The following is a 13,221-nucleotide window of genomic DNA, read 5'->3' as shown; positions in this document are numbered from 1 at the left end:
TAAGTTGCTGGCATTTCGTAATATATCATTGTAAATGCCGACAAGAATTACTTAAGATCTTTTGCAGTGTGTGAACGGCTTTCTTCAGATCTGGGAACAAGTTATATTCTACTAGGTCGTTTAAAATGTCACTTCTTAGCAGTTTAGATGTTATATTAAAGACGGCTTAGTAGAAAATACTTGCAACAATGTTAACTGAAAATATATTTTCTAAAACTAACATCAGACCTTCTGCAGTAGATATAACTTTGTCAAACCACCATGATTCGGCCTCTCTTATGCATTTTAGTTTACTTTGATCCTGTATGAATTTCTCAAATGTCTCAATACAATGTTCTAAATCCTCTTGATTATGTTCTCCTGATTAAATGACACATAAATCACGCTATTCCTGGTAAATTTCACTCATTTTGTATGAAGTAATAAATTCGCTTTCATGAAATTAATTTAATTCTTGTTGCATCGACTTTGCGTTCATGAAATATCACTTACGTGCGTTTTGGGATCTCATTCCAAAATAAGTAACTTACTTAAATATTGTATCAAGAGGTAATATTATTCTTATGCTGCCACGCACTATTTGAAAAACAGCTACATTGTCAATTACACTTATAGCCTTTCAATTTTGTTAATCTACACAAAGAGAAAATAAAAAAGAATATTATTCCATTATTTTTAAAGTATCAGCAAAATGTGTGCTACTACATATCAAATCCATATTTCATATCTTTGTTTCAATTGGTTAAAAAATTATACCAACATTTTTCAAACATGAAATGTTAAATAGAATGCGCAAACATGAGCATAAGTGAATTGATTTAAGTACCGTATTAAATGGGTAGATGGTGTTTCTTTCTTGTACATTTTAATCTGTGAAATATAAGAAGCCATATCACGTGAGGTATTTATTAAAAAGATTTGCTTTCGCATGCCATTCATTTTTTGTTAGGTTTGCCGATTTTCTTTCAAAAGGAGGAAGGGAAAACACCAATCAGAAATAGTTTATAATTCTAGTCCCAAGACAATAAGAGACACAAGAACTCGATATATTATCGGCCCACCTCTTTCATTTGAAATTTGGCGTCTCAATCACACTAACCTAAGAATAGTAAGAGAAATTCATCGCCTATTGTTTAAATTCCATAATATTCAAATGCACAAAACTTTTGCCAAATGCCTTCACATTTGAATCAAAATTATATCCTGCTTAAAATTAAATGAATTATATTGTTGCCATTTTAAATAACAGGCATTGATTTTACATACGAGATTGCCTCTGACAGGTGCTTTACCGGCTCTAAAAATTGTCACTCTTGAATATTTTCACTCATGTAATTCCTGCTGCTAAATCAGAATTTTAAAAAAAGACTGACTATGATGAATCTGCTAAATAATGTGCAGACGCATACTTCTGTTATGAACACACTTTGTTAGACTTGGCTACATTGGATAAGTAGTGCTGGAAAACGTCTTTCAAGGTGTTCCTGAAACTGATGATGAATAATTTTCCTAAACGAAATACTTTCAAAACGAAAACATTTTTTGTAGTATTATCAGCGTGTTAATTATTGACATGTCGTCTGTGCATTTGTTGATTTGATAGTGAGACAACATTGACTTTGTTAATAATGACATGTGTGTTTGAATTCAACTTTAATTTTTTTTGAAAGCGAGGAGTTAGGTTTTAAGAAATTCCATCGTTGGAGTTCTCTTGCTGTTAAGTAGAGGCGTCCGTGGCCGTGATTTCAAACCAATTGCCTCTCATCTCTGTAGGTTCGAGCGCACTAGCTTCTTCTGATTAATCATATGAGAAAAAAGCTATCCAGATAGCTTATGGAAAGTCGGTGGTTCTACTCAGGTGCCCGCTTGTGTCTGATTTAATGTTATGAAAGGTATCTGATGTATTCCTCCAATGTCGCCATATGATCTATACAATGTTGTCGCAACGTTAAACACAAAAGTACAAAAGTGCCATGGATAACTTTTTTGTAGTTGTTTTCTTAGGTTTTTACGTGATATAATTAAACTAAAATATTAGATTTTTCTACATGACAAAATTATTTAGATTTATATGAAATTCAGAGCAGTAAGACTTGATTAGCGCAACAGATTGCGTTTTTTTAACATTTTCTTACACAGTTTCTTACACTTTTCCCCAAAATACGAAGTCAGATAAGCCGTTAACCGGAATATAAAATTATTAACGTCCGTTGCTTATACAGATTACATGATCATTTCTTTTTAAGCATGAAATAGATGTATGACACACCTTATCTAATGATATGCATGTAGTAGTACAAGTATATGTAGCTAGACTGTGAAGCGGCCTTGCGGATTTAAATGCATTATAATTTTTGCTTACGAGAGAATATAACCAGGATGAGACCAATTTGGTCACATGTTATATATATCTCAGAATGCCTAATATCTTGCAAATATTGTTGGCAACAAATTTCGAACAGAACGAGTATCCTACAGTTTCATATAGATACGAGTGCTAACTGATTAATTCGCAGAATGCCCTTCTCAAACATAATGTCTTTTGTTTAACACGCTATTTAATAACACTTATTTTTAATTTCTTTATCAGGTATATGAATAATAATTGTGATTTCACAAACACACATTGGTGTGCTGTAAAAATAAATGCACATTTATTTTTGCGCGAAATCAACTGCATGACTGCAGCATTATTTCGGGAACACGGTGCGAGGTATTGCAGAACAACACTCTCTCTCGTATTGCACTGTGCAGCGTATTGTTACTGACGATCTAAAAATGAGAATAAATTCATAACAAGTGGGCAACCGCAGTCGTTGAGAAAGTCGAGAAAGTTAACTGGACACATTTTATACACTATCAATCACCCTCTTAGGCCGAATGCAAAATGTTACAACCACATAACCACAGTTATGATATTTATACCGCAGCTTATGTAATGTTAATATCGCAGTAACAGTAATGTTTGTATAGGAAAAATATTGATGAAGTTATAGAAGTCAAGTCATCTTACAGAAATTTAATAACACCTACTGCGATCATTGTTTATTGTTTTCATGTTACATATTTTGATTTTTATGTTGGTAAAAAGACATAATTTATAACTAGAAAACATAAGTATGGCCAAATGCTGTCAAGTACTGTTTTATCGTTATCAACTCATTGAAAAGTATGACATGTTTATAACGGAAATAAAATCTCATATCATCTGTGTGTGTTCAACAAAGATAGATTTATTGATTCATCAAGTACTGTCTAAGAAAAAAAAGAACAGTAAAATTGATATGGCAAATTATTATTATTCAAAGATAGTCAACGCGATTTAAATATAAGCATTATTTTAGCCATTTATCAAATGTAGGGTTTTTAGTACCAAATAAATCAAAATGATATCTATAGACTGTCGGAAAAACTTATTGAATACTTAGCAATTTGGCAATTGTTTGTTAAATTACAAAATGAAAATGTAAACATACTAACTGACAGCGAATGTGTCTCTTCTAAAATGTTAATTAAGTTTATTATTAAAAGGAGCTCCACTGAGGCCTTAAAACATTAAAATTCTTACATTGAGCAGCTTAAAGAAATACACTCTACACTGTACATGTCTATGTACACTAAATAACAACGAAGAAGGGGCTAATTTTGGTCCTAGTGGCATGATTCCTTTATCTTTTGTAGTGGACCAAAAGGTGATGCTACATGTTAATTTTTTAAGCTTTAAGCGTTAAAGTTTATTTGAAGAAGCATTTTAAGATATATTCTGATTTCAGGGTCATGTAATTGTTATAGAGGTCCAGTTGTCAGCAGGGTTGCAACAGTACTAAGGGTGTAATACTAAAGTACCAGTACTTGCCAAGTTATGCAGTACTATTACCAGTACCAGTACTAGATTTTAGCTCGATACTGCAGTACCAGCACTATTTTAAAGTAGTAATTAAGTATCAGTACCAGTACTATTACATATTCATCATAGTTTGAATAAATACACATTGTCAAATAAAAAACAACAAAAAACAACACATTATGTATTATACGTTTTTGAACAAGTATTTCCATTTATTATGTGCACACTTTAGTGAAGTGATGTTCGTTGATTACATTTGATCATTTAACAATTTGGAATGTTTTGTCATTCATAGTAGCTATATTTCCAGCCACTGAAACACCCTCTCTACAGATGCAGATGTTAACATTGCATTTTTACAACTTTAATGAAAGAAATAAAAAATGCCAACAAAGAACATTTTTCTTCATAATTAAGTTAAAGGCCATGTTTTGACATGAAACAACTCGATTATGGTTAATGCCAAAATTTTTCATCATTTTCTGTTAACACTTTACCTCATATATACACAAAACTTTCGACCCCCCCCCCCCAATTTTAGGCATCAAATAGTGAAAAATGTCCTGTACATGTTTTGTTGAGAAATATTGTCAGAAAAAGTGATCGCTTTTTTCGACGCCGCCCCCTATCAGAAACATTCAGGGGGGGGGGGTTGTCAGAGGGGGATGCGTCCCCTTCTGTTTAGGGGTTTGAAGAGTGGCAACCTTATCGCTAAGAAGATTTTGGACCTGTGAGAGGCTAAATTGGCCTCAGGTTGAGCAGAAGGTAACGTGAAACTTACGCTGATACACCTTTGCCTCTATCTCAATCCATTGAGAATTTTCTGTACTTTGAAATCAGTTTGGAAGGAAAAAATCAAAATAGTGATTGTTGGCAATTTTGAGATGTTTCACAACCCTCTCCCCTCTCTCTGTTTAATTAATCCTTTATGATGAATCTCTTTTTATAAATGATTTCTTTTAACAGTTTCAAAAACACACTACAACAAAAATTTATACAAACTTCAAAGTTAAATTTTCATGTAATGTAATTTCTTAAGTTCTTATAACTTGGTTTTCTAATCCAGTACCAGTACCAGTAGTAGCAACATTTTGCAAGAGTTATTCAGTATCAGTACCATTACTTGCAAAATCACTGCAGTACCAGTACCAGTAATGTAGGTCTGGTTGTCAGTGCTATATTCTACATATGTAAGCTCTGGGCATTGTTATTATATACATGAAGTTTTGTCGTCAACATGACAACAGTGGATTGGTTCATGTCGATACAAAAGAAGATAATATGTTTCTCAAAAGCTTCACAGCGGACCACTATATTCTAGTATTAAAAACATTGAAATCGAATTGTTTGTAATTCATGGATGATGCTTTTGTATGTAATATATTTCATACCAGTTTATTTAAAAGTAAGATTTCATAGACGATTTCGCAAAAGATTTCAGACAACAGTTTGTCTTATAAAACAATGCTTTCAAGTACTTATGCACTAATCAATAAAAAAAGGCTGATGTTAAATTTGTAAAGTTCCCTCCAGGAAGTGCGTTTGTACTTAATTTTTTACAACAGTTTTTGAGGCGAAGTGGTTTAAAAAGAAGGTGTATATTCACATTTTCTTATACAATCCATTGTTTTATGATGAATTTACTTCCTGTTTTTACATAAATGTACATTTGAAAAAGGATTGCTATCTTTTAAAACAATACGTTTCATTCACCAGCGGCAATTTCTTTTCTATTGCATTGAAAAAAAGTTTTTAAAACATTTGTCTTTTGTCAAAAAGAAGACATGCAGAACAATCCGAACGGTGATTTGCAACCGCTAATACGCATAGAGTAAATTTTTGCTCTGTTCCCATTTAATAGAAAGTTTACAACCAAGCAGGATGATCTTCATATTTTCTGGCCTTAGTCTGTTTTTATTACACACTTCAGACAGTGTTGTTATTAACATAGAAGAAAGCTCCGATGATTCTACAAGTTTTTTAGAGTCAAGCGAAGAACGTGAAAGCGATGTTCTTGTACGGCTTGCAGTATTGGAATCTAAAATAGACAAGATATTGAAGTGGGCTGGTGAGTTTTGTTTTTTATATATGTATTTTCTTTGCTAATTTTGTCAGTGTTATAGTTCGCATAGATCAAAAGTAAGAAAGGAAATTTAAAGCAGGAAATAACTTTTGAAATTCATATTAAAAAACTTTATTTATTTAAACTATTTTAAAACATTTTGACATTAATTCTGTAATCACTTTTGTATTTATCTATAATTCATATCCTTTTGGATACCAAAATTAAACTGATATCAAAATTTACGTAGGCTGTCCAAATGGTTGGGTGACTTTCAATGATAATTGTTACCTATTTGGTGCAGGAAAACTTTCATTCAATGCAGCGAAGGTAAATAAATTAAACGTGGATCGTATTTGAAATTTTGTATTGTTGTTTGAGCGTTCTGAGAATCGGTTTTCGTAGGAATATCGTTTTTTTTACTTACAGATTATTTAAAAAGAATGAGTGAAAAATAAATCCTTTTTTTTTTATTAAAAACGCTCATACAGTATAATCGATATGTTTACTTGAACATTGTTTACCATTGTTTACTGTGTGTATTAATCCTTCTTTATATTTTGCAGCTATTTTGCACAGAACGAGGTTCTTATATGGTTGTCGTGGAAACAAAAGAAGAAAATGATTTTCTGAAAAGTTTCATGAAAACTATTGAAGGAGTACAGAATGGTGAGTACAGTTTCATTTTTAATGGTATTATAATTTACACGAACGTTATTTTAAATATTTAAAAATGAAGTCATGTTGCAACAAAATGTCAGCAAAAGTATATAAAGCTATCTCATAATGTATTATGTTTGACTAATACTCAGTAGATGCATTATTTTATTTTTGTTTAAAACAAAACACCGTGAATCAATTTCGAAATTCTCAGGCAAGCGTAAAGTAAATAATTGTGAATGTAATAAAGAACTTTAACCATGGTTCAGTTTTTGGTTCAGCTAGTGGGTGGCAAATGCTGCCTGGCAACGTTGCCTCATACTGAATTGTTATAGTTCCCTCGTCATTTGGAATAATTTCCTCCAACACTTTCAATATTGATGTTTGAGACTAGTTTAGCCGGTGCTAGGATCGTGAGAAATTATTGTTGCCTTTCAAGCTAAGTATGTAGTTTTGCAGTTTTTAATATTGTTGACATGGTCCTCTTAAGATTGTTCGTTTTCTCACATAACACGAAATTAAAATCCTGAAAAGCCAAGATGCGGTTTCTAACGTAAATTTAAATAAAATCACTTTGCCCGTGTTTTACACATAAGTCCAAAAATAGGTACAATGCGTGGTCAATGAATGATAATGTTTGTGTATATTTAGAGACCTCGTACTGGTCAGGACTGACCGAACATTCATCAGGAAAGTGGATATGGCAACAAAGAGGCACGGAAGCGACATTTTTTGACTGGGGTCCATCTGAACCTCATCTTCATCCAAAAGATGAAGATTGTGTTTGGTTTGAACAGATTAATGGTTATAGGTGGTCAGATATTCATTGCTATAGAAAAACAACTCCCTTGTGTGAGAAAAGGTATACTTTAATTTTATAATTTGCGTTCACGTTTCAAACATGTCAAATAAAGGACCCAAACAAATTTGTCATTTCCATGTTTTTATTGAGCTTTTGTCAGAAGAATCAAATTTCTCAGGTTACCAGTTAACGCCTTTAAGTAATGTCTAAATTAAGATATAATTGTTTAATTTTAAATATACAGACACTTTTGATAGATAAAATCAACATTATTGGTCTATTATATGCATCAACATTGTTTTGTAAAATCGTAAGGAAATTATTGCTAAACAATGTAATTTGTACAATTGTATTTACCGACAAATAGCGGAAATTTGCATTTAATTTGCTGAAAGATAAATAATTATTATTTTTCATTTCCAGAATGAGAATCAAGAGTTAAACAAGCATTTTCTTCGACAACACACTGAGGAAATGTCTTGTGGTATTGCCTCATTGAAAGATATCTTTATTGTATATAGCGAGAACAATTTTTATGAAAATTGAAATAAGCATTATAACTATATTTATACATAATTTAGCCGCTTCTTAACATTACTTTTATGACATGAATCTAAATAATATTACAGTACTTATTAATAACACATGAAAGTGCATTTGTCCAATAATGCGTTTGTATTTTATAGATATAATGAGAATATAACGATATAAATCTTTAATTCAAAAAGTGAAGATTAATTGATTTAAACTGGGACAACATGAAATCATTGTTATAATTTACATTTTAAAGAATAAGCTACAAATTAAAAAAGATACGGCATTAGTCCTTTTACCTTCTATTCATAATTTCTTCAAAGTGGTAAATGATAAATGTGTAATGAGTAAAAACGTTTTAAATAACATTTCAAATATTTTTATTATTATTATGTATTATCATTTTACAATAACCTTTCACTTTAAACTAATTTGATGCAATTTGTCCCGTGATTTTATGATCAGAATGAAATTTGAAAACAAAAAAATCCCATATCCTCCATGAATTATTCTCAGTGAGTTAATCAATTATATCAATTTTATGGATTTTGATACAAAATATCATGAGTTTGAAATTTAAGAATAATGTTATAGTTTTTTAACAAGGTATGCGTATTTTACAGTTGCGAAAATTATTTATCCTGATCACAAAATTTATCCTTATTTTGATTCGATCATTTACTTGTTTTGGTTGGTGCAAATATCATCTCGATATCTGCTTGTTTCTTCGCAAATCAGTTTTTTTTATATTTTGTTCATGTACGAGGGATGATCAAAAATTAACCGGACTTTGTAGATCACTTTTTGCCTGTTAAATTCATTTACATAAAAATACACGAAACATAAATCGGAATCTATCCCCTAAATGATACAAAAAAATACCAATAAGAAATATTAACAAATAAAAAAGTTATGCTGTTATTGGCATGCACATGTAAAGCAATGCGGCGCACGGTATAACTTTAAAATTGACGTTAACGACGTCACAAGCGTATTGTCTTTAACGGAGCAGTTTTTTACTCATTCACGTGGTAGGCCAATACGTGTTCCATAATTATGTTGTTTATGGCAGCGGATCGACTGCCTATATATATCTCTGTACAAGTTGGTATCATATTGTATTGTAATAGAATGGATTATGATAAAGTGCTCCTTTAATGACGCAAACTTCCGTGATTTCCTTCTGTACAAATCGCACATGCAATAAACAATATTATGTCTTTTTCATTGATACAGTGTATCATACAAACATTCGAGAAAATAAAAAAAATACAACTAAGAACAAAATTGCTATTATTTTAAAATAAATAAAACGCATAATCGATTTTGAACCCTGACTGTTAAATTATTGACACAAGTTCTCCATTAGACTCTTACGAAAAAGAATAAAAATAATCTATACAATTGTAAACCAAAAAAATGATATATGTAATTAATAAATAAGCAATTATCATTTCAAAAAACTCAGCGTTGACTGAACCGTCACTTAGCTACTGTTGAACATAGTTGACAATCTCTGCAGTCAATCGACTGTCATTTTTTAACGTCTCGGCGATTGACGTCACCAACGTCCTTGAAATTTTCTTCTTAATTGCCTCTCCCTTACTTGTTTTCCATTTCTCTATTACCCTTTCTTAATCGTTTATGCTAATCAAAAACTATGTTGTGGCTTTTTGGATCTTTTCCGATGGTAGCCATAATCTTTTTCTACGATTTAAACAGTTTCTCGCCTTACATTTGACAAACTTTTCTTATTGATCGATTTTCGAGACGTTCGGACGATATACTTTTAACGTGAGTTTTTCTTTAACAAGTGACGTTTGAATTGTGATTGCAAATATAAATATGGTTTAAATGAAGTCATGTGTTTTGACAACGTCAAAGATATGGCTCATGACGTTTTGGCGTATTTTAAAATCTAAAAGCGCCGTATTGTAAAATATACGCACCATTTAGTGCCTGATGTCAGCACAAATTTACGCACTGCGCCGGGTGTGCGTTACCATGGTTTTTAAATTCGCTGTTCCGGACAAGCTACTTGCGATATCAGATTAGATATTGTATCAGCTTACAGATATTGTTTTCCGATTAGGTGTGATATATAACAATAAGTGATATGATGAAAATTGTTCAATTGACAGTCCCAGTCCGGTTAATTTTTGATCATCCCTCGTACCATTTAGTTCTAGGGAAAATAACTTTTGAATTTCAGTTTAATAAAACAAAGAGATCAGGATCAGTTTATCCTGATCCCGATCTTTTGTTAGTGGACACGAGGCTAGTTGTTATTGTATGCGTTTTTCTATCTAACTAACAACTCATTATAATTTAATGAAATTAAATAATCACAACAAAGAATGATTTTGTTTTTGTATATTTATGCGTAAAAGGCGGATCAAAAAGCCTTAAACATAAAAAAATTAATTTTAACACTGTACAAGTGGAGCACTGAACATAGAGAAGCCTGCAAATAAAAAGTAATAGAAAGAGCATCGAAACACGAGGCTATCTGATTTAAACGAAGGGACGTAGGCAAAAAAATACATTCGTTCCCTGTCGTTGCAATATGAAATAGAGAAAAACAGAATCCCTAAAGAAAGTCCAACACAACACAATTGAAAATGCTGCAGACTCAGTTTGATTGAGCCTGTTCATGGACGGTACTGGAAAGTGCAAGTTACCGTCCACGCCCCCTAGCACCGGCTTTAGCAGAATTCAACATTTAACACGAAAATGGTGAAATTTTGAATTTAGAAACATCCGCAGATGTGTTCATACGGCGGTTATCATGGAACCTTCAATGTGACACAGAAGTGCCATTCCATGAAAAGCGGCGTATGGTCCCCAAGTAAAAGAATGCTTTTGCCCTAAACGAGAAAACAATGGGCGGAACTAAATAAAATGGAATTTTGAAAGGGGATCTGAGGTTATGAAGCCTGCATATCACAGATAAGACGTCAAAAGACAAATTTAAAAAGCAGGCAACATATCCTAAGGGTGATTATACAGTATTCAAGTAGGAATACTGGAACCACCCAAGTTGAAAATGGCCAAATAGAAGAAACTAAAAGTACCAAATAACATGTATACACAACAATAATGTCGTGCTGAACAATCTTCAAGGATCGAAAATATAACATCATTGATTAAATGTACGGGGAGACTTTTTACAGCCGCCACACGGCACAAATAACACGGATGTGACAATAAAATAGAGAAAAACAGAATCCCTAAAGAAAGTCCAACACAACACAATTGAAAATGTTGCAGACTCGGTTTGATTGAGCCTGTTCATGGACGGTACTGGAAAGTGCAATTTACCGTCCACGCCCCCTAGCACCGGCTTTAGCAGAATTCAACATTTAACACGAAAATGGTGAAATTTTGAATTTAGAAACATCCGCAGATGTGTTCATACGGCGGTTATCATGGAACCTTAAATGTGACACAGAAGTGCCATTCCATGAAAAGCGGCGTATTGTCCCCAAGTTAAAGAATGCTTTTGCCCTAAACGAGAAAACAATGGGCGGAACTAAATAACATGGAATTTTGAAAGGGGATCTGAGGTTATGAAGCCTGCATATCACAGATAAGACGTCAGAAGACAAATTTAAAAAGCAGGCAACATATCCTAAGGGTGATTATACAGTATTCAAGTAGGAATACTGGAACCACCCAAGTTGAAAATGGCCAAATAGAAGAAACTAAAAGTACCAAATAACATGTATACACAACAATAATGTCGTGCTGAACAATCTTCAAGGATCGAAAATATAACATCATTGATTATATGTACGGAGAGACTTTTTACAGCCGCCACACGGCACAAATAACACGGATGTGACAATAAAATAGAGAAAAACAGATTCCCTAAAGAAAGTCCAACACAACACAACACAACACAACACAATGAAACCCCAGAAAAAAGTATTTTACAACTACGAGAGCATCTGAGTATGACTTTTGAGTCTTTTCTTTTGTTATCTCTTCTCCTGTCGTCACGTAAGTAATTCACTAAAAAGATGAGCCAATCACAAGCCTGCTCTATTTTGTCCCTGACAAACAGCGCGCAAACTGGGGATTTAGTAACTAATACCTGCAATTCAGCTTACGCACTATGCATGTACGGGTATACGATTTGAGACCGACACATATTAAATATAAATGTCTTCAAACTATTATACAATGAAGCAATTTACTCAGAATCAAATTAAATATCAATCTTTTGGGCGATTTTCTGCAACGCTGATCATTTTAAAATAATTTTAGACATAACAAATGATTATTCTTGACTGACGGGATGAGGAAGGATTGAAAATTCACTCAAACTATTGGCAAAGACATACGTCCGGGGCCGAGTGGTTAAGGTCGTTGACTTCAAACCCTTGACTTGCCCGTTGACTTGCCCCTCACCGCTGCAGGTTCGAATCCCGACAGGGTCTTGGATTATTTCATGTATGAAAGCTATTCAGCTAGCTTACGGAACGTCTGTGGTTCTACTCATGTGCCCGTTCGTGCCTGAAATAATGCACGGAAGGCCACCTGAGGTCTTCCTCTACCAGTGAAGCTGGAACGTCTCCATATGACCTATAATGTGTCGGTGTGACTTAAATCCCAATTAAACAAAACAAACAAGCAAGTCTTTATTACAAGGGTTGATTGACAATCTATTAGCATTGAAAATGTTTAAGTTTAAATTTTCAGACAATTTTCTTTGTATATATATTCTTCACTGCTCAGAAAGTTATTCATTGCATGTATGACGTCATCATCTGACCAACTGTGGGTATCAGAAATAGACATTTTTATATTTGGAAACAGATGAAATACTATGGAGCGAGATCATGTTATTAAGGGTAATATTTTAAACTCACAATAGTCAAGGAAAAAGACTTGTCAACAATGGCATTGCTTTCACTGAGTGATTATGTTATATGTTACTGTATGAAGTGATGAACATATTTGCACCATTGATTGGTTTAGTTAAGCAGATGATCAACATTTCGAAATTCGGTATCCATGAGTGAACAGACTTTGCCTTCTTTGAAAAAACTTTTGTAGTTGTTTTGGAAAGGAAAGTCTGTCTGGTGTGTCATTGCTCAACTGTCAGAAGTTTTTGTACCTATTAGAGTATTATCTTTTTATGCTCAAAAAATACATCATAAACATGAAAAACAAAACAAACACGAACTGCAATACAAGAGAAGTGTTAAAAAAGAAACTGTTAAAGGGGGACAAATCCAAAGCCTTTTTCACAGCCTTTCCTGTGAATGAATTGCAGTTATGTCTCCCTTAAAATACATTCGTCATATTTTC

The 13,221-nt window shown here is 32.9% G+C and overlaps 1 protein-coding gene across 1 annotated transcript; it reads left to right on the top strand.

The window, feature by feature from the left end:
* The first annotated feature begins 5,666 nt into the window (after window positions 1-5,666).
* On the top strand, window positions 5,667-8,038 carry LOC132745224 (perlucin-like protein). Its single transcript, XM_060734074.1, has 5 exons — window positions 5,667-5,915; window positions 6,160-6,239; window positions 6,476-6,578; window positions 7,221-7,431; window positions 7,795-8,038. The coding sequence occupies exons 1-5, from the start codon at window positions 5,729-5,731 to the stop codon at window positions 7,811-7,813; spliced, it is 600 nt and encodes a 199-aa protein (XP_060590057.1). The 5' UTR covers window positions 5,667-5,728; the 3' UTR covers window positions 7,814-8,038.
* The last annotated feature ends 5,183 nt before the right edge of the window (window positions 8,039-13,221 follow it).

This window comes from Ruditapes philippinarum, unplaced genomic scaffold (assembly GCF_026571515.1).
Source record: "Ruditapes philippinarum isolate M1 unplaced genomic scaffold, ASM2657151v2 ctg3395_1_1_1_1, whole genome shotgun sequence".
In the NCBI taxonomy this organism is placed as follows: domain Eukaryota; kingdom Metazoa; phylum Mollusca; class Bivalvia; order Venerida; family Veneridae; genus Ruditapes; species Ruditapes philippinarum.
This window is presented reverse-complemented; position numbering and strand designations above follow the sequence as displayed.